We start from the raw sequence: 22,624 nt of genomic DNA, 5'->3' as shown, positions 1-22,624 counted from the left end.
AACTGGACTTAAAAGCTAAACTGCACATTCAGTGGCTCATATGCCAGTACAAGAATGTAATGCACATCAACTGCCACTCACGCTTTTTTGCCATTTTAGTCAGAATTGAAGAGCGATATTGTTAGAAAGTGTGTCATCACCCCTCTTAACGATCTTTCCACCCTCATAAAAGCACAAAAGGGACGTCATGGCCTCTTCCTCTTGAGGCAATCCTTCATGGAGATGTTGGAACGAAGGAGAGACTACTCGTATGACTTGCCAGTTGTAGCCGACAGCTTCAGAGTCATACAAGAAATCTCTCTCTTCTATTTTAGCTAGGGTTTCAGTGAGGATTATGCTTTCTTTTTTTGTAACCTTAAGGATGAGAATTATCATCATCAATGGTACCTTGTTCTGGTCTCATGGGCCATTTTGGCCTTTTAAAAACGGAAATATATCTTTCTGTCTTTCTCCAAAGCACGAGCTCACACTTGCTACAATGGTAAAAAGTTGATGATAAAAATTGAATGCTTCAGAGACACTAACCAGTTTTTCTTCTAAAACTGCAGAAACAAAGATAAAACTCAGAACCTACTGAGCCTGAAAAACTGCACGACTTCTTAAAATTCCCTTTGACTTGAGTGAGGAAGACCGCACCTTCAGATCAAAATCATCAAAAGCAAGTCCCATTTTCTGGTTGATAGCCTCCAAAGCCTCTTGTCCTTTCTTCACACGAAACAAACAACATTCTCATATTGGCAGTTGTACTTCCGGCAAAACTTGTAAGAGAAACCTGAATCCTTGGTGTTCAAATAAGAAGTACCTCCACAACTGGCACTTGGAAAACTGGTTCTGGCACCACATTGGTTTCAAAGGATGTCAACTTAGATGGGTAAACACACTCTGTCATCCTATCATGAACCTGCTCCCAATAGTCATTGAGGTCCCTTAGTATAGAACAAGACTTCCCTTACGAAAGTAGAAGGAAACAAATAAAAGTGTAAATAACCCTCACTTAAAGACCATAAACTGTCTTGGGCTTTATGTACACATCAAATATTCAAACAGCTCACCAATGCAGAGAACAATTCCAATTGGCTTAAATCCAAAGGGGGATCATCACCCTTAACAGAAAGCACATAACGCCGGGAACGCTCAATCCGAATCACCTCGCTTAGGCCACAAGCTTTGCATATTGACACAGCATTCGCAGACCAAGCAGTCGTAAAAGAGAGCCGAGGACCCACTTCCACTAGATAAGAAAAGGAATTATCTGTGCCATAAAATGCAACTTTGCAATGTCAACTGTTAAGGCGACATAGTGCTCCTTTCAAAACGTAACCCCTCTGCGAAATATCGATTCTACCTGCCGGACCTCGCTTTTCCAACAGACTTTGACACTGCAATAAATCTGGCTCAAATGTTTCTTTTAAGAGCCATTCAAGAACTTCTAGCTTCTCTTTCCCGATATCTGAGCTCAGAGCCACATTGAAGCACTGTATACAGAAGGCCCTCATTGATCAAAAGTCATAAAGTAATATAGCCTAAGGTAGTAGGAATAAAATTCTTATGTTCCAGTTCTTTGCTAGCTTACCTGTTCCGTGTCAAGGGAATGAACATGTGGAGCTACTTTTTCTTGAACCTGGCAGACAATAATCCAGCAACTGTGCACATCATGAATCTCTAAAAGCACTAGGAAAAACTTCTTGACATGAAAAGTAAGGCTAATAAATGCAGGTTACATAATTCCTTGCTTTGTTAGATGTTCTTAGACACGGATCATATTCACAAATAAAGCCAATATATGCATGTTACATACTTCCTTGCTTTATTGAACATTCTCAAGGCTTAGTTCAACGAAACCATTAGCAAGAGCATTGCCTTGGATGTTCTTAGATGCCAATAAGAAACCTTTATTACAGATTTGGGGCTTCCCTTGACTCGCAAAAATCTTAAATAGGCAAACAGAGCCTTAAACCAAAACGGGTGAGGCAACTTACTCTCTTTAAAAGTTCAGCAACTGCACTTTCTGACAAAAATGGCTTGCGATAATAGTGCAAAATGTGATTGAATGTGCTTTTCTCTTTGACAGCTGTGACCACCTGGAGCAAAAGAAAAGAAAGTCATACACAGTGGCTGCTACTTGAGTAATTAACATATACCTTCATGAGTTCAGAATAGTCTGAACTCGCGAATGATAAGAGGGAATAAAGCACTCATAAAACTATAAAAGCAAGGGACACAAGAAAAGAAAAGAAAAACAAAAACAAACAAACAAACTAACTAACTAAATCACTTTGTTTGCTAAGAAACAAAACTAGATTAAAAAAAACATTATTAACTTAAAAATGTTTTTAGAAAAGGCATGTGTAAAATAAGTTGACGCAACTTACTTGGCTTAAAACGAGTACTCAACTTTAAGCAAAAAAAGAATAAGACATCTTAAAAACTTAATCCTAGAAATCAAACTTCACACAACAACTTCTAACAGAACACATTCTTAAGTCCTCAGGTAGGCTAAATACGAAATCGAAAAATGAATACTACTATAAACCTACGAAGAGCAAAGAACCAAACTTGACAATATTTGATCTCAACTTCGCTGCTTATCCAAACAGGAAGAATAAGATTATCACCTTTATCATGCATAGCTTGGACAACAACTATGACATCCCTACTCACGTCGTCAGTGCCCAAGAGTAGGTGCAGATTTATATAGAGGTCATTCATGCTTTGAACGTACTCTACAAAACCAACGAGCTGAGTTTCTATCACCCTCCGGAGGTGATGGGCATACTCAGCCATGATAAAGGCTAGCATTTGTCAAGCTATAGTAAAAATACTAGAAGCGCTAAAGATCAAAACAACAACATAAGGTGTTATTAAGTCAAACAATAAGTGGGCTTTTTAATCCCCACTTCGATTGAATTTACTACTGATTATCTAGAACATTCCAAAGGAAGAAACATTAAAAATAAACTTACTACGATGCAAAAATGAACGAATGTCTTTCATGATTCTTTTGAATGAGTATCCTTTTTCAACTAGTCAAGAAATAAGATGGCAAGATTGAACAACAAAAGTAGATTTACTAGAACAAAGACGAGAAAATCTAAATAGTTGAGACAAATGACACCGTACTTAGCTAAAAGAGAAATGTTCGAAGAAATGTGAGGCATACGGATGATTTTTAGATTGGCATATTCTGGTTCAAGGCGCTTATCATAGATAACTACTTCTAATCCCAAGGGAGTCTGAAAAATCTTAAGGTCTAAACTATTTGTGGTACAGTTAAGTTCACAAAACTCCTTGGGATAAATTCCTCCGCCTACAGAACTCGAATTCAAGTACATAAAATCTTGAAAAGAAGGAACGTCAGGGAAAAAAATATCATCTACAAAGCGTCTTACATTGCATAACTTGTGCAAAAATATTGGGCAAGTGTTAACAAGGACAAGACGTTCCATAAAATCAAACTCATAAGTAAAAAGATAGAAATTAGCAAGAAAAACAGCACAATTGGTGCCCATACGGATACCAATTGTTTGCTTGAAAAGAAAGTCGCCGATGGTTATATATAAATTGTCCAAAAGAAAATCTAACCAAAATATGATGTCAATGTCATCTACAATCCTAGTGAATCTCTTTCTTCCTTTGTCTACATCTACATTCTTATTTTTCAGCCATAAGAAGTCAAAGTTCAAGGCTTACTTTTCTACTAGCAATGCCTTGTACCTATCCTTCTCAAGCTTGTACGCAAAACTTTTGAAATAAGAAACTTGACTCTAAATTTAAGGTCCTCCAAATTTAGCTTCGTGTATAGCGTTGTAAAGTCAAAAGTTTGGACACATAAAGGAGAAGATTTCTCCTTAAGGCTTCTTGAAGAGTTCAAAAACTTTAAAACAAGAATCACACCTATTGAATCATGTAAAACCCAACTTAAATCGATAGGTACGTGTTGCTAAATTGGCTTTACCTGACATAAAAATAATTCTAAATGAATTATTGGATTTATAAGTGAGAGGGTTTTCTCGCTTGGAACACCAGGAAAAATAATTCAAAATGAATTATTGGAATTTTTAGTGAGAGGGTTTTTCTCATTGGAGACATCCGAGTACAGAGTATTCCTAGTGCGTCATTCAAAGTAATGACGAGAGCACTGTGAACGGGAATATCTGTAAGGCCACCAGGAACGGGTACTTCTCATGCGTCACATCGGATGGGTGACAGGGAGCATCGGGAAGAAGTATCCGACCATCCGGGAACGGACATCTCTGATGCGTCATAGGATGGGTGACATAGAGCATCGTGAAGGGGATTGTACCGTAAGTTCGGTGAAAAAAGAACTAGGTGATGGATATTCTTGATGCGTCACAAGGTGAGTGACGAGTGCATCGGAAAGGGGATATCCATAGTCGAGAGGAAATCCGAACTGGAAAAGAGGAATACGCGTAAAGACGCAAGCACAAGAATAAAGATGGGTTCTGAGAAGCTTTTCTTAAAAAGCGGAAAATTTGAACGAGTTTTCCGAGAAGAGCAAACGCTTTCCCGCGAGGAATCTATGTCTGCATTGCATTTGTGCATGTGGTTGCATCCAGGGACGCCTGGGAAGTGTTGTGAAAGCATTGTTTTTAACTTATAAGGTTTTATTGAGTTTTTGGGCAGATTCATACTATTTTTAAAATACGCCGGCCGCCCATTTAATAAGTGGGCAGCCATCCGATAAATAAGGCAACAGATCAGCCAGCGTTTTCTCTTTCTCTTTTTCTGGCAGAACATCGAAAAAAAATTATTTTTTAAAAAAAATGGCCGCGATCTCTACACGAGCAGCTATTCGTGCCGTAGCGAAGAAGCTATAAAAGCACCACATGCCCTCACTGAAAGGGGGTTACCAACACCAGCAAGAGAAGACTCTGCCGCTAGAAGACGCGAGAGATCGCAAGACTACGAAGCACGGAAGTCGCTTTTCCCGCGCAAGAGCGACAGGTATCTATTGTGGATTCGCCATACGAATTGTTGTCACGTGTTTGCGTGTGTGTTTGCAGGTACTTCATCGCGAAGGAGAAGCGAGAAGGCTTCGGCCTACGCTTGGGAATTCCGAGAACGGAATTCGGAAATTGTCTGCGGAGTCTCGACTCCGAGTACAGACGAAAAAAGAATTGAGAGCTCGTCTCTCACATTTCCCATACGGGAAGGAACGACCATCGAGTCAAAGATTTAAAACGGAGGGGTTTTCTCCAGTTCTTGTGCTTGTAAAAAGATTCTCCCTAATAAAGAATTCTCTTTAAGGGGAGGGACCAGCCCATCTTCTGGTCCCCAGTACTGTGTTGATCTTCTCACTCTCTCTCTCTCTCTATTTATTTCTCTCTATATCCTCTGGCTTCAGTATTAAGTGATAAATTCTATTTATCTGAGTATATTTTATATTGTTATGCGCTTCCGTTTGTGACAGTACCTCTGCTTCCTTTAGCATATTTTTCCAAAATTCATTTACGCTAGGTAAAATGGCTTTAAAACAATAACTAAGCCATTTGGAAACCTCGGTCAAAGAGGTGTTACAAGAAGCAGCTATAAATCTAGGCTTTATAGGGTTCTTGTGGAACTTCCAAACGGTATATAAAAAAGGTAATTTAGACTGGCACTTGAAACCAAAAGACTTACAAAAGTCTTGATGTTTCAAGATAACCTCTTGCATTGAAAGATCACAATCATTGTAAGTCTGAGAGTTTACTTCACCTAACAAGCATTCTAAATAGAACTTTTTGCACGTAACAACAAAGTTATTAGAGCACTTATCTACATAAGAGATTACAAAATCACGATGAAATTTCCTAAGAGCATCACGATCAGAAGAAGATAAGCTATTCCTTCCTAAAGAAATGTTCCGAGAGCAAGATACTAATTTCAAAGAAGCTTTCTTGAGATACTAACAAGCATTCTAAATAGAACTTTTTGCACGTAACAACAAAGTTATTAGAGCACTTATCTACATAAGAGATTACAAAATCACGATGAAATTTCCTAAGAGCATCACGATCAGAAGAAGATAAGCTATTCCTTCCTAAAGAAATGTTCCGAGAGCAAGATACTAATTTCAAAGAAGCTTTCTTGAGAATTACAGACTCCCAAAGGGTAAAAATACCTTGAGGTCAAAGAGGTGTTACAAGAAGCAGCTATAAATCTAGGCTTTATAGGGTTCTTGTGGAACTTCCAAACGGTATATAAAAAAGGTAATTTAGACTGGCACTTGAAACCAAAAGACTTACAAAAGTCTTGATGTTTCAAGATAACCTCTTGCATTGAAAGATCACAATCATTGTAAGTCTGAGAGTTTACTTCACCTAACAAGCATTCTAAATAGAACTTTTTGCACGTAACAACAAAGTTATTAGAGCACTTATCTACATAAGAGATTACAAAATCACAATGAAATTTCCTAAGAGAATCACGATCAGAAGAAGATAAGCTATTCCTTCCTAAAGAAATGTTCCGAGAGCAAGATACTAATTTCAAAGAAGCTTTCTTGAGAATTACAGACTTCCAAAGGGTAAAAATACCTTGAGCTTCTAAAGACTCCTCAAACTTTACTACGAAACTAGAAATTCCTTTTTCTATGGCTTTGAGAAGGCAAGAGTTGTTTAAAGAAGGGAGCCTATATTTAGTACCTCTTGAGAAAAGGTCTTTCAAGGAATCCGAAGGAAGGATAGAACAATCGGCAGTAACTACATGACCCAAAGCTCCATCTACGTAAGAAGAAAAGGTAGTTTTACTACAAGGGCAATCGATACTTGAGATAGCTAGCCTCTCTTGCTTTAAACGCCTCAAACGATTGAGGGTTTCATGAAATATCTCTTGTGAGAGGAGAGGTTGAGTAGTGATTCTAGCAAGGGATCACGGGCTGTCACGTGACACGAATCCTGGAAGGGACTCTTCGCCGGCCCACTCTGATGTGTGGGTCGTGCAGTACTTGTACTTCATAAAGGTCTGCAACGCTTGCTTCTTTGGGCCGCGCCGAAAGCGACAAAGTCTTCTGTGGCTCCTTCGATGCTTCAACTTCGTCTAGAGTCCTGCTTCTTTCTTCTTCAAGAATCTCCATGGCTGAAAATTCCTAAAACCATTTCCAAAACAAAACCATGAACATACCTATTCCATGTAAAGTGAGTGGAAAAAATCTTGTCTTTTCTAAAGACTGTGCATGCAATGTAGATGGACAAATAGACGGAGTGCCAAAACGTTCACCACACACGCAAACAATGAGATCGAATCTTTCTCTTATGATCTAGAGCAATCAAGTTTCAATTGTGGCAATTCACAACGGAAATGCTCATGCTTGGTGCTCATACTTTCATGTGCTCTTTCGGGCACTGTGTCATGTCAAGGAAGAGACATGGAATGTGACTTCCTTGAATGCATACTTTTCAGCTTTTCATCAACAATCCGCATACATTCGTGCTCATTCATGAGCGAAACGTGCTCAACGTACAATATGTCATGCCTAGGAAAGGGGATCACATCAAGACGTTGACTAAAATACAGGAAACGATCACAAATGAAACACTCATACAATGTGTGCGTATGAATCATGCGAACAAATAATACTTCCTGTGAGGGTTCTTTGGACCGAGGCTCGAGAGCCAAGATCGGTTCTTCTTGAGGGGGTTCTTTAGTCCTAGGCTTGAGAGCCAAGATCGATTCTTCGTGGCTGGTCGAATCTGCAACGAGGTTAGCTTCGCTAGAAAAAGCATCAACTAACTCATCATCCTTGTGAACAATCATGTCATCTTCATGCAAATCATCATGCTTGTGAGAAATCACATCTTGATCATGCAAATCATCATGTTCATCATTATCATCCAAATCATCATGCTTATCATTGTCATTCAAATCATCATGCTTATCATTGTCATTCAAATCATCATGCTTATCATCATGCAAATCCTGTGTGTCATGCTTGGGAGAAGAAGAGACTGAGAGAGTCTCCGTCTCCTGAATCTCTTGCATCTGTGCCTGCACTTGAGAAAAGAGTCGCAAGAACTCTTTCATGTGTCGGTCGCTATGTTCTTGTCTTGCTTTGGTTGCCTGTCTTTCTGCTTCTCTTTCTGCATTTCTTTCTACGTGTTTGCGATACATTTCTACCATTCTTTCTACATTTCTTGCTTCACGTTCTAACTTCCTTTCCATAAACATCTGGTCCAAAGCCTCCATAGGAGTTAGTGCAATCCTTGGGGTAGATGGGGAAAGGGGAGGGTCGGAAAAACCTCCTGGTGGGGAAAATTCTTCTTCGCCTCTCTCATGCTCATCACCTCTAAGCGAAGTATCCATTCCGCTTCGAGTGATGACCATCCACTGAAGTCGTGGGTTCTTGTGGATTCTTGTGGTCTTGGGTTCTTAAGTTCACGAGGAACTTGGGTTCTTGGGAGTCTTGGTTCTTGGGATTCTTGAGTTCTTGAGGTTCTTGCGGGTCTTGATGTTCTTGAGTTTCTTCTTTCGCTTGCAATCTATGTTAGAGAAGGATCTTCTCTTCACCGAGTTCTACTCTTTTCCGCAGGCACACCCCTTGGCGGCCTTGCGCTCACACCAAGGTTGCTTTTTCCCACCTCACGTCGATTGGCCGGCCGCTAAGTGCACGGTCCGCTCTCAATGAGTGAAAAGAGGCAGAAGGGGAGGTTGGACAAGCTCTTCTTTCTTGGGATTCCTGTCACTCTTCAAAAACACGATTAGGAATCGACACGCCCAAGTGAACTTGGGTTCGTGCGACCGCAACAAGCAAAAAAAAAATTATGTGGTTCTTGTGGTTCTTTCCTTGAGTGATACAGAACACTACCAAAGCTCTGATACCAATGTTAGGTGCAACGGAATGAATGTTTGCGCTTTGCTCAAGATGAGTGCTCTGAACTGTGCTCAAGGTTCCTTTTGTTCTTATGGAAGGGAGAGCCTTCCGTTCTTAATGAGAGAATGCTATGATCACAAACAAAGTGAATGGACACTGTGCGTGCAAGTGTATGAGACTGAGAGATAGAGAGAGAAAAGAGATACGACACCAGAGACGTTGTAAAACCCTCCTCCGAAGGCCCCACTCTCGTTGGCGAGAGTGGTCTACTTATTGATTGCACAAAGTGGTACAATGACGATGCAATGGACTAATGCAACCTGGGCCTATGTCGGTGGCGACGACGACAACTTAAGGGCTGAAATCTGCGATCTTCTATCTGCTGAATTTCGGGGCTAATTCGGACTGCTAAAAAACGCTGGTTTGTTGCGTTTTTGAGGGCTGAAAATGGGGTACTTCTGCAATCATCTAGGGCTGAATTTGCTACTGTTCATGCATGCTGAAAACGCTGACCATCTGCTGCCAAGAAGGGCTGAAAATAGAAAACGCTGCTGTCCTTGTAGCGTTAGTGAAAAACGCTAGCAGATCTGGTACCGTTAATGGAAACGCTGGGAGTCGGGGGAGGTTGGCGATGAAGGCACAGCATCAAAACGCCAGATAGGTGGAGAAGATAGCGATGCCAAAAACGCTAGGCTATGGGAGGTGAAAACGCCAAGGTTGATGGTGCTTGGGGGTTCTTGCTAAGAAGATGCCTATTGAGCGGGAAGCTCCTGCTGCCTCTTCTGCCATTTAATGCTAACTTGGGTTTGCTTATATATTAACTTAGCAAAATTGCCCTACCTACTTTTGTTGGAAAGTCGCTTAAAAATAATAAGTGAAAAATGTCAAAAATAGGGAAAATAGGCTAAATGCACTGGAAAATTCCCCTATCTGATTCTGATGGATTCTGATGGGAATACCGATGATCATGCTGTGTGCAACCAGAGGATATGCATCTACACTAAGTGACTGGGCATGCACGGTCTATGAATAGACTCACAAAAGTGCCTGATTACTTCTAATCTAGACTGACTGGACTGACTGAACCCTGATCATGCTGTAGCTTGTCCACGGACACATAGGGTTCAGTAGCAGATTCAGCCCTAGATGATTGCAAAAGTACCCCATTTTCAGCCCTCAAAACGCAGCAAACCAGCATTTTTTAGCAGTCCGAATCAGCCCCGAAATTCAGCAAATAGGAGACCGCAGATTTCAGCCCTTAAGTCATCGTCGTCGCCACCGACATAGTCCCAGGTTGCATCAGTCCACTGCATCGTCATTGTACCACTTTGTGCAATCAATAAGTAGACCACTCTCGCCAACGAGAGTGGGGCCTTCGGAGGAGGGTTTTACAACGTCTCTGGTGTCGTATCTCTTTTCTCTCTCTATCTCTCAGTCTCATACACTTGCACGCACAGTGCCCATTCACTTTGTTTGTGATCGTAGCATTCTCTCGTTAAGAACGGAAGGCTCTCCCTTCCATAAGAACAAAAGGAACCTCGAGCACAGTTCGGAGCACTCATATTGAGCAAAGCGCAAACATTCATTCCGCTGCACCTAACACGGGCACTCGATTGCACGCTATTGTCGATGATCTTTTGAGTGTAGCAAGCAGCCTTATTTAAGGACCTCACTGCTTGGCAGCAGCCCTGCTATACAAATGAGGGGTGTGGCTAGCACCAATCTAGCCTTAGGATCTTTAGCCTTGAGGCGGGCATTGATCTGAAACACTGACCTTACTATAAAAATGAAAAACACTTTTACTTCTTCTTCAGCTTCAACAAGCAATGTTGATAACCCTCAGGTACATCTTTTCAACCCTTCTTTCTTTTCAGTAGCTAGAAGTAGTCATAATCTGTATCAAGAAAGATTTAAGTTTTTAGCAAAATCTAATTGGAGAATTTGCATGTTTTTGGTGATGGTCCTATTCGTTGGGCTTCTTTTAAGAATGTTTTAGTTAGTACTCATTACACAAGTTCTTCCATAAAAGCCCTCAATCGTTTGAGGCGTTTAAGGAACTACCCCTCTTGCATAGAGCAGCTCATAACGTAGACATTTGCAAAGGCTAGATTATATTAGAACAGGTATCATTTATTAGCAAGTAGCATTTCAATCTCGTTTGTTTTGTCATAATCACAAGGGCACTTGGAACCAAGGAACTGCAGAGGACTTTGTGCAAAGAGATGTACACTACCAAAAAGGTGCAAAATCTGCATGGTTCATCACTACAAGCTATGAGCACAAGAACAAGTGGGGAGAGGGAAGCATGTTATCACTTCCGAGAGTGCTTGGAACTTGCAAGAGGTGGGATAGGTAGATCTTGAAGCTCGACTTGCAAGTGCTCAGGCCTAAGTGCAATGAGAGTCTGACAGAAGAGGAGGGGAAGGGGATCTCTTATTTGGCTTGCAAAGAGAGCCCTTTCATAGAGGGCCCCTGTCACAAGACGGGCACCACGTGCCAATAGAAAAGAACAGACTAAACAAACTTTGAGCACTTCAATAACAACTGAACTAAGAGAGAGAGAGAGAGAGAGAGAGAGAGAGAGAGAGAGACAACACGTGACACGGAGTGGCGGAATTCCACCCAGAGAGTATTGGTCCCAAACCTTGGCGCCCCTTTCGGTATTTCATTATATTACATCAACACAGTACAAGCCGGTACTCCAAACACTGCACCTTCTCCAGGAAGCATGTCATAGAATGAGCCCATGGCCTCATATTTAAAGGCCCTAGGCCCAAAAGCAGTTTACATGAAAAGCCTTCAAACTCAAAAGCATCTGGTCCAAAAGCGATGCCCAGAAGCTGCCAGCGTAATTTATGGAAATCCGTACAACTGCCACATCAGCACCACAAATCACGGAAATCCGTACAGACTGCCACGGCAGATGTCAACGCAATTTCCGAAGCATCCGTACTACTACTACGTCATCAATTGTGCAAGTCTATGTGTGTGTGTGTGTGTGTGTGTGTGTGTGTGTGTGTGTGTGTCCTGCTTTGTTTTAATCCCTTTATGTCACTTGGGCCCGATCGAACGGGGTCCCATAAGTTGGTAGGACTTCTTCTTCTGTTGTTGCTTGTTCTTCTTAGGTTTTAGGCCCCTCGGCCGCGATCTGAAGGTTGGCTCTGCTCTTCAGTGACTTGACACGTCAGCAATTTGTGACATCCCCCCTTCTTGAAAGAAAGTAATCGTCCGCGATTACAACATATTTGCAAAACAATTCAAGTTAGCTCAAAATTTCCGAGGGTCATTCCAAGGGACAATCAATTTGCTCTTTTTTCTGTTAAGGCGTTGGCTTCTGGTTTCTCGTTTCGTCCAAATTGGAACTCTTGATATTCCGGCGTAGTAAAATTAGCCATCACACCAGACCGCACTGACCTTCCACGGGTGTCTTGATGCACTAAAATTACATACCCAAGCTATCTCATCCGATTAGGAATATTCAGTGGTTGGCACATCACAATGCAACACAAATGCTCACATATGCATGTTACAAGACATATAAACATAAAGTCGCCGATGAACACTCCCCCTGCAAATAACCATCCCCGTCCGGGCCATGAGCTGTTCAACGACTCCCTCATCACTCCTCCCGCAAATAACCTAAAAAGGTCAGGGCCATGAGATATAGAGGCCTTTTACAACCAAACGCCCCCCAGACCGCAGCCTGCGTCGTTTGGAGGTGCTGAGAGTAAGGATTGCTCAGACTTCTTAATACTCCCCCCGTAAATAACCATCCCGGTCCGAGCCATGAGTAAAAACAACACTTTTCAATCATTCAATACTCCCCCCATAAATAACCACAAGGGTCCGGGCCATGAGTATGAACAAGCATTCTCAACATTATTTTTTCTCACCCTCCACCCAGGAGTAAAAATCACCAATCATTGAAACCAGTATTAAAACCAGAGACAGCCAATTCAAATCGGCACCAAGACAGATTTAAAACAGATACCATCCATTTCAAACAAAGTTTCAAACAATACTTTCTCAAACAAAGTTCCAAAGTATCTAACTATAAAACAACTAGATAGTTCATTCAGGGTTTTGTTCAGACAACCTAACTTCGAGGACGACTGGCTTGCCCTTCTGCATCACGGTGATGGTTCGGTTCCGAACCTAGAGAATCGCATCATTCTTGTCATGCCAAGGCATGCCCAAGAGAACGTCACTATTGCCCAACTTCATAATGTGGAAATCGGCTTTTCCATGATAATCTTGGAGAGTCACTGGAAGAGCACCAATGAGCAGTACCACTTTTTGAGTTTGCCCTATGGCTAGCTCAGCTTCAATTTCTCCACCCTCTGCATCATAATCAAAGTCCAACTGCTTCAAGAATTCTAGATGGATGAAGTTTACTTTCAAGGCGTATACCATAGATGTCAGGTACTAATCCAATGGCCAATTTAGCTCGTTTGGCTAGAGATGGTCCTGGGTTTCTGTCGACCATTGGCGCGGGCGTCGGCTCCGCTGGTCTGTCAGTGCGTTGGGGACAACCAAAATAGTTATGTCCTTTGAAAGCATCCAAAACATCAACCTTCTTGTAGTAAGGAATCTTGTTGTCGAGGTGTCAAACGAGGCCTTTGCGGTTGGCTTTCACGAGACTCTCCAGAATTTGTTCTTTGTTGGCAAGAGTTGTGGTTAGTGGCCGGAGGTTCTTCTGTGGTAAACTCTAGCTTTCCCTTCATCGGTTTGTAGCCGACCGCGGCATGGTCCATAAGCTCTTGCATGGTAGAGACTTGCTTGGAACGACAATATTCCTGCAATGGTGATGGTAGTCCAATGGTGTAGCGCTCGCACTGGTCTCCAAGGAAATGAACTTAAAGAAAGACATCGGAAGGTACACGTCAATAAACCTTTGGTAATAGTCGTCCATGGTTTCGATAGCAAGCATTTTCAAGTTGCCCCACTCTGCCAAAATCTGGACTTCAAACATAGAGGTCATGTAACTGCGTGCAAAAACTGTCTTGAAAGCTTGCTAGGTCCTTGGAGCATGCGGTTGTGTCGCGATTGAACTCCACCATTGCATAGCATTATCTTTAAGAAATCCCGCTGCTCGAGAAATCTTGGATTCTTTTGTATATGTCGAATTGTTGTAGGAACTACAATGCTTTCTTTCGATCTTTCACCCAGGAAAAAGTGAAAAATTTGACTATCGTGCCGCCATCCTTGAAATCTTTGGGTTGGTTAGGCGCATATACCGGGTATGGATAATAAGGGTATCCATATGGGCTCCAACCATTGTAGCCTGGTGGCGATGGCGGTGGTGGTGGTGGTGGTGGTGGTGGTGGGGGCAATGGCGGTGGCAAAGGCAGTGGCACTGGATCAGGGTCAGATGGCTGCACCATATTCCTGAAAACTCCCCCGATCGGAACAGACGACTGAGAAGGTTGCCGGTTGGAAGCTCTCGTACTTTCCGACCCTTCCCCATCTACGACAAAGATTGCACTAACTCCTATGGAGGAGTTGGACCAAGAAAGAGAAGCAGAAAGAAAAGCCTACGAAGAAGATATGGCAGCCATCGAGCGTAAGTACCAAGAAAGAAGGGCAGCCATAGAAGCAGAATTTTATCGCGAGAACAAAGCACAAATGCAAGAGTTATTGCGACTCTTTTCTCAAGCTCAGGCACAGATGCAACAGAATCGGAAAAAGGAGACTCTCTCAGTCTCTTCTTCTCCACAGCATGACACACACGAATTGCATGATGATGAGAAGCATGATGAATTAAATGATAATGATTTGCATGATGATTTGAAGCACAATGATAAGCATGATGATTTGGATGCCAATGATTTGCATAATGATTTGGATGACAATGACAAGCATGATGATTTGCATGATCAAGATGTGATTTCTCACAAGCATGATGATCAAGACGTGATTTCTCACAAGCATGATGAGTTGCATGAAGAAGATGTGATTGTTCACAAGGATGATGTGTTAGTTGATGCTTTTTCTAGCGAAGCTGACCTCATTGTAGATTCGATCGATCACGAAGATCCGATCTTGGCTTTCGAGTCGAGGTCTAAAGAACCCCCACAAGACGATTCGATCATTCAGGATGAACCGATCTTGGCTCTCAAGCCTTGGTCCAAAGAACCATCACAGAAAGTATTATGTGTTCGCATGATTGATACGCACGCATTGTTCGAGTGTTTCATTCATGAAGGTTTCCTGTATTTTAGTCAGCATCGTTATGTGATCCCTTTTCCTAGGCATGACATATTGTATGTTGAGCACGTTTCTCTCATGAATGCGCACGAATGTATACGGACTGTTCATGAAAAGTTGAAAAGTTTTTATGTCAGGAAGTCACATTCCATGTCTCTTCCTTGGCATGACACAGTTTCCGAAAGATCACATGATAGTATGAGCACCAAGCATGGGCATTTCCATTGTGATTTGCCATAGTCGATTGATTTCGATCAAACAGAAAAGATTCGACCGCATTGTTTGCATGTGTTTGATGAACGGGTTGTAACTCCGTTTCTATGTTCATCTACATTGCATACACAGTCTTTAGAGAAGACAAGATTTTTTTCCTTCACTATACATGGAATGGGTATGTTCATGGTTTTGTGTTGGAGATTGTTTCAGGAATTTTCAACCATGGAGATTCTTGAAGAAGAAAGAAGCATGACTCTCAACGAAGTTGAAGCATTGAAGGATCCACAGAAGACTTTGTGTCGCTTTCAGCGCAGCCCAAAGAAGCAAGCGTTGCAGACCTTTATGAAGTTCAAGTACCGCACGACCCTCACATCAGAGTGGGCCGGCGAAGAGTCCCTTCCAGGATTCCGGATGCTGTTGGCGATCTCCTTCGACGCCATACAATTCGGTACCAGTACCTCACTTTGAAGAGGAGGGGATGTCACGTGACACATCCCAACCCTATGTGTCCGTGGACAAGCTACACCATAGCAGGGTTCCCGTCAGTCAAGTCAAGTCTAGATTAGCAATGATCTGGCACTTTTGTGAGTCTATTCGTAGACCGTGCATGCCCAGTCACTTAGCATAGATGCATATCCTCCGATTGCACACAGCATGATCATCAGAATTCCCATCAGAATCCATTAGCATCAATTAGGGGAATTTTCCAGTGCATTTAGCCTATTTTCCTATTTATTGGTATTTTCACTTATTATTTTTAAGTGACTTTCCTACAAAAGTAGGTAGGGCAATTTTGCTAAGTTAATATATAAGCAAACCCAAGTTAGCACTTCCTGGCAGAAGAGGCAGCAGGAGCACCTTGCTCAACAGGCAACTTCTCAGCAGAACCTTGGTGGATTCCCTCCAAGCAAGATCCCAAGCCTTGGCGTTTTCTCCAAGCACCAGATTCCTATCCCTAGCGCTTTCAACAGCATTCATCGAGGGAAAGCTAAGCCCTTGGCTTTTTTGCATCAGATCGTCGCCGCAAAGACCATCACATGCCTTGCGTTTTTCACATGCCCAACGTTTTTGGAAATGCAAGATCAGCTAGCGTTTTTGGTCAACCTCAGTCTCTAGCGTTTTGGATTTCAGCAATAGAAAAAGTAGCAGATTCAGACCACAAGAAGGACCAATTTCAGCCCCTGGCGTTTTTGGATTTCAGCAGCAAATTAAGACCGGCATTATTCACCTAAAGTGTAGCAGATTCAGCCCGTAAAGACCATCAGTTTTCAGCCCTAAGAAAACTCATTTTTCAGCCAAGAAAACGCAGCCAAAACAGTCATTTTCAGCCACCGAAATTCAGCGATTAGAAGATCTCAGATTTTAACCATCGTCGGCAGCGGCGGCGGCGGCGGCATAGACCAAGTTGCATAGTCCATTGCATACGCATTGTACACCTTTGTGCAATCAAAGAATAGACCACTCTCGTCGACGAGAGTGGGGCCTTCGGAGGAGGGTTTTACAAACCTCTCAGTGTCGTATCTCTTCTCTCTCCTTCTCTCAGTCTCATTCACTTGCACGCACAATCCACTCACTTTGTTCGTGATCATAGCACTCTCCATAAGACGGAAAGCTCTCTCTCTTTCCCTAAGAACTAAAAGGAACCTTGAGCAATAAAGATCACTAATCTTGAGAAAATACAACATTCATTCCGCTGCACCTAACAAGCAGTTTACATGAAAAGCCTTCGAACACAAAAGCATCTGGTCCAAAAGCTGCCAACGCAATTTACGGAAATCCGTACAATTGCCACGTCAGCACCGCAAATCGCGGAAATCCGTACAGGCTGCCACGTCAGCATGTCAACGCAATTTCCGGAATGTCTGTACTACTGCCACTGCATCAACATCGCAAGTCTTTGTGTGTGTGTGTGTGGGTCCTGCTTTATTTTAATCCCTTTATGTCACTTGGGCCCCATCGAACGGGGTCCCATAAGTTGGTAGGACTTCTTCTTCTATTGTTGCTTGTTCTTCTTAGGTTGTAGGCTCCTCGGCCATGATCTGAAGGTTGGCTCTACTCTTCAGTGACTTGACACGTCAGCAGTTTGTGACAGCCCCTTTCAAAAAGAGCCCCTCTTTAAAAGGTACCCATTCGGCCATTCACACACTCAGAATGAGTTCATACTGCCTGGCTGGACATGCCTGTTTTGGACACCCACGTTTAGCTTTCTCGAAACGTTCCAAAAATGTTCTAATGCTACCAAAACAAGACAACAGAATGTTCACCCGTTTTGGGCGTTCCATTTATCAAGAGCCGGTCCGAACGGCATTCGCACATTCCAAGTTGCCAAAACGCACATTCCCTACTTAGCACATCAACGTTTTCAGTTTTAGCACTTAGACACCGCAAATTCAGCCCTTGGCCTCGCAAATCTCACCTACCCGCAACAGATCCTCGCCGTACCGTCAGATCAGTCAGCGTTATGCACCCCTTGATGTTGGCCTCCCACCATTCATCCCACTTGAACTCACCTGTGTGATATAGAGCGTGTGTGTGTGTGTGACGGTCGCGGTGTGGTGTGATTGAGTGACGCGCAATTGCTCCATCGCCCAACGCTTTTGCTCTCGATGCTGCCTTCAACCTCTACATGCGCTGCCTTTCATCCCCTCAGCGCCTCGTATTGCTGGTGGGTTTTGCCACACGTGAGGGAGGATTGCTCGCTACTTGAGTCGGTGGTTTACGGCACACGTGAGGGAGGATTGCTCGCTACTTGAGTCGGTGGTTTACCGCACGTCAAGGTTCGACCTAGGTGCTGCTTCACTTGTATAATTGTGTGTGCGCGGGTGTTGTGTGTGGGTGTGTATACAGCTTTCGACCTCTGTTGTGTGTGTGCACGCGCGCAGTGTACCCTAGGTTTTTTGAATTCAGCAAAGCGTGTGACTGTGTTCAGTGAGTCAAAAGGTTTTGAAGACGAAGTACAATGTGGGGTGTGCGTGAGTGTGTGTACTTCCAAGACAAACGCAAGGCACGGTTTATGCCACCTCAGTACCTAGCACGATCGAAAGACGATTGGCAAAGTCTCATGCAAAGTGGCATGCCAGTTATGTCTTTCTCTAATCGTGTTTTGCCGCTCGGCATGTCACAAACTGCTGACGTGTCAAAGCCCTGAAGAATGGAGCCAACTTGCAGATGTCGGTCGAGAGGCCTAAACCCTAAGAAGAACAAGTAACAAAAGAAGAAGTCCTACCAACTTATGGGCACCCTGTCCGATGGGGCCCCAAGTGACATAAAGGATTGAAATAAAGCAAGACCCACACACATGCGTAGCAACTGATGACGTGGCAGTTTTTGGATTTTCCGCTGACAGTGCTGACGTAGCAGATTTCTGCAAAACGCGCTGACAAAGGTTACGTGGCAGTTGTATGGAATTCCGTGATTTACGTTGGCAACTTTTTGGCATTGCTTTTGAACAAGAAGCTTTTGAGTTTGAAGGCTTTTCATGTAAACTGCTTTTCATAGGCCAAGGGCCTTTAAATATGTGCTAAGGGCTCATTCTCTGGCATGCTTCCTGGAGCAGGTGCAGAGTCTGGAGTACCGACTTGTACTGTGTTGATGCAATATAAAGAAATACCGAAAGGGGCGCCAAGGTTTGGAGCCAGTACTGTCTGGGGTGGAATACCGCCACTCCGTGTCGTGTGTTGTCTCTCTTTCAGTTCACTTGTTATTGAAGTGCTAAAAGTTTGTTCAGTCTGTTCTTTCCTATTAGCACGTGGTGTCCGTCTTGTGACAAGGTGTCAGAGCATCAAGCGTGTGCTTTTCTGAAAGCATACCAGTCCTACAAAAGAGCAGACAAAGCAAACCAGAGACTACTAGAATTTTATTTGAAGTAACTTCGGGTCCCGACCCGGGACTTATTAGCCACTCCCACTCTTACTTCATTACGCATCGTGCGCGCTCCCATCTTCATCGCTCAATCTTACAGGGCATAAGCCAATAAAGAACCCAAGACATGGCGTTCATGGATTCAACAGAATATTTGCAGTTTCTGCTAGACGAGCTTCACTACATTCTTTCCCGGTATCCTCAGCAGAATCATCCGATGCAGCAAAAGTTTTCAACTATTTTTGAACTACATGTTACCTCATCTGATGCCCCAGGTGGATCCTCCTCCTCCGGCACCAGAAAGTACGAGAGCTTCCAACCAACAACCTTCTCAGCCGTCTGCTCCGATCGAGGGAGTCTTCAGGAATAAGGTGCAGCCATCTGACCCTGATCCAGTGCAACCGCCTTTGCCACCGCCATTGCCCCCACCGCCACAACCCCCGCCACCAAGCTACAATAGTTGGAGCCCATATGGATACCCTTATTATCTATACCCGAGATATGTGCCAAACCAACCCAAAAATTTCAAGGATGGTGGCATGACAATCAAATTTTTTTATTTTTCCGGGGTGAAAGATTGGAAGAAAGCATTGCAGTTCCTACAACAATTCGACAACATCTATGCTTTGGGAAACTATACAGAAGAATCCAAGATTTCTCGAGCAGCGGGATTTCTTAAAGATAATGCTATGTAATGTTGGAGTTCAATCGCGACACAACCGCATGCTCCAAAGACCTGGCAAGCTTTCAAGACAGTTTTTGCACGCACTTACATGACTTCTATGTTTGAAGTCCGGATTTTGGCAGAGTGGGGCAACTTGAAAATGCTTGCCTATAACTAGAGGTTTCTCGACGTGTACCTTCTCGTGTCCTTCTTTAAGTTCATTTCCTTGGCGGACCAGTGCGAGCGCTACATCATTGGACTATCATCACCATTGCAGGGTCTCTCCAAGCAAGTCTCTACCATGCAAGAGCTTATGGATCATGCCGCGGTCGGCTACAAACTGATGAAGGGAAAGCTAGAGTTTACCACAGAAGAACCTCCGGCCACTAACCACAACTCTCGCCAACAAAGTACAACTTCTCGAGAGTCTCGTGAAAGTCAACCACAAAGGCCTCGTTTGACACCTCAACAACGAGACACCTTACTACAAGAAGGCCGATGTTTTGGATGCTTTCAAACAGGACATAACTATTTTGGTTGTCCCAACGCACTAACAGACCCGCGGAGCCAACTCCCGCGTCGGCGGTTGACAGAAACCCAGGACCATCTCCAGCCAAACGAGCTAAACCGGCCATTGGATTAGTATCTGACGTCTATGGCATACGCCTTGAGAGTACAAATGAATTGTGTCGAGCATATGGCAAAGTCAACGGTTTGAAAGCCCTAATTTTCTTTGAACCCAGGAGCTACAAAGAACTTCATCCATCCAGGATTCTTGAAGCAGATGGACTTTGATTATGATGTAGCGGGTGGAGAAATTGAAGCTGAGCTAGCCACAAGGCAAACTCAAAAAGTGGTACCACTAATTGGTGCTCTTCCACTATCCAAGATTATCATGGAAAAGCCGATGTCCACATTATGAAGTTAGGCAATTGTGACGTTCTATTAGGCATGCCTTGGCATGACAAGAATGATGCGACTCTCCAAGTTCAGAACCGAACCATCACCATAATGCAAAAAGGCAAGCCAGTCGTCCTCAAAGTTCGGTTGTCCAAACAAAACCTTGAATGAACTCTCTAGTTGTTTTATAGTTAGATACTTTTGAACTTTGTTTGAGAAAGTATTGTTTGAAACTTTATTTGAAATTTGTTTGAAATGGATCGTATCTGTTTTGAACCTATCTTGGTGCCGATTTTAAATGTTCGACTCTGGTTTTAATATTGGTTTCAATGACTGGTGATTTTACTCCCAGGTGGAGGGTGAGAAATGATGTTTGCAAATGCTTGTTCATACTCATGGCCCGGACCCTTGTGGTTATTTGTTGGGGGAGTATTGAATGATTGAAAAGTGTTGTTTTTACTCATGGCCCGAACCCTTGTGGTTATTTACAGGGGGAGTATCATTATTGTTACTCATGGCCCGGACCTGCATGGTTATTTATGGGGGGAGTATTAAGAAGTCTGAGCAGTGGTTACTCTAAGCACCTCCAAACAACGCAGGCTGCGGTCTGGGGTGGCGTTTGGTTGTAAAAGGCCTCTATATCTCATGGCCCGAATCTTTTTAAGTTATTTGCAGGAGGAGTGATGAGGGAGTCGTTGAACAGCTCATGGCCCGGACCTGAATGATTATTTGCGGGGGGAGTGTTCATCGACGGCTTTATATTTGTAACAAACTACTCACGTGGCAAAAGTTCGCAAAACCTTAAAGATGGAGCCAACTTACATATGCCGACCGAGGGGCCTAAACCCTAAGAAGAACAAATAGCAGAAGAAGAAGAAGTCCTATTAACTTATGGGGACCCCGTCCGATGGGGCCCCAAGTGACATAAAGAATTAAAATAAAGCAAGATCCGGACACACGCCAAAACTGATGACGTGGCAGTTTTTCAAAAATTGTGCTGACATGATGACGTGGCAGGCTGTACGGATTTCCGCGTTTTGCGATGGCTGATGACGTTGCAGACTCTACTGATTTCCGTAAATTGCGCTGGCAACTTTTGGCATTGCTTTTTGGACCAGAAGCTTTTGAGTTTTGAAGGCTTTTCACTGTAACTGCTTTTCAAGCCAAGGGCCCTTAAATATGAGGCTAGGGCTCATTCTCTGGCATGCTTCTTGGCGAAGGTGTAGAGTCTGGAGTACCGGCTTGCACTGTGTTGATGCAATATAAAGAAACACCGAAAGGGTGGCCAAGGTTTGGGGCCAATACTCTTTGGGGTGGAATTCCGCCACTCCGTGTTGCGTGTCGTCTCTCTCTTTCAGTTCAGTTGTTATTGAAGTGTTAAAAGTCTGTTCAGTCTGTTCTTTTCTGTTGGCACCTGGTGCCCGTCTTGTGACAATGTTTCTATGTCTTGTAACATGCATATATGAGCGTTTGTGTGGCATAGTGATGCGCCAACCACTGAATATTCCTAATTGGATGAGATTGCTTGGGTATGTAATTTTAATGCATCAAGACACCCGTGGAAGATCAGTGTGGTCTAGGTGTGATGGCTAATTTTACTACGTCGGAATATCAAGAGTTCCGATCTGGACGAAAGGAGATGCCAACTCCTTGATCCAAAGAGCCGAAAGGAGAAAGCTACTCCTTAACAAAAAGAGCAAACTGATTGTCCCTCGGAATGACCCTCGGAAACTTTTGAGCTTACTTGAGTTGTTTTGCAGATATGCTATAATCATGGACGATTACTATTCCACCATTACTCTCTCTCAAGAAGGGGAGATGTCACAAACTGCTGACGTGTCAAAGCCCTGAAGAATGGAGCCAACTTGCAGTTGCCGGCCGAGGGGGCTAAACCCTAAGAAGAACAAGTCCTACCAACCTATGGGGACCCCGTCCGATGGGGCCCCAAGTGACATAAAGGATTAAAA

General features: G+C 43.2%; 1 protein-coding gene across 2 annotated transcripts in view; it reads right to left on the bottom strand.

Moving 5' to 3' along the window:
* The window catches only part of PUR4 (purine biosynthesis 4), a 66,970-nt gene that overhangs the window by 30,658 nt on the left and 13,688 nt on the right, over positions 1-22,624 (bottom strand). Inside the window, exons 3-8 of one of the 2 annotated variants that reach the window (XM_086499150.1) lie at positions 1,980-2,081; positions 1,574-1,621; positions 1,346-1,475; positions 1,053-1,252; positions 803-901; positions 637-705 (exon numbers count right to left, since the gene is read on the bottom strand). In XM_086499150.1, the coding sequence (XP_086355276.1) occupies positions 637-705; positions 803-901; positions 1,053-1,252; positions 1,346-1,475; positions 1,574-1,621; positions 1,980-2,081 (648 nt within the window). The remainder of the gene's footprint in view (positions 1-636; positions 706-802; positions 902-1,052; positions 1,253-1,345; positions 1,476-1,573; positions 1,622-1,979; positions 2,082-22,624) is intronic. The other variant, XM_086499151.1, reaches the window with a different exon arrangement.

Source organism: Adiantum capillus-veneris, chromosome 24 (assembly GCF_014529385.1).
Source record: "Adiantum capillus-veneris isolate H3 chromosome 24, ASM1452938v2, whole genome shotgun sequence".
Lineage (NCBI taxonomy): Eukaryota > Viridiplantae > Streptophyta > Polypodiopsida > Polypodiales > Pteridaceae > Adiantum > Adiantum capillus-veneris.
This window is presented reverse-complemented; position numbering and strand designations above follow the sequence as displayed.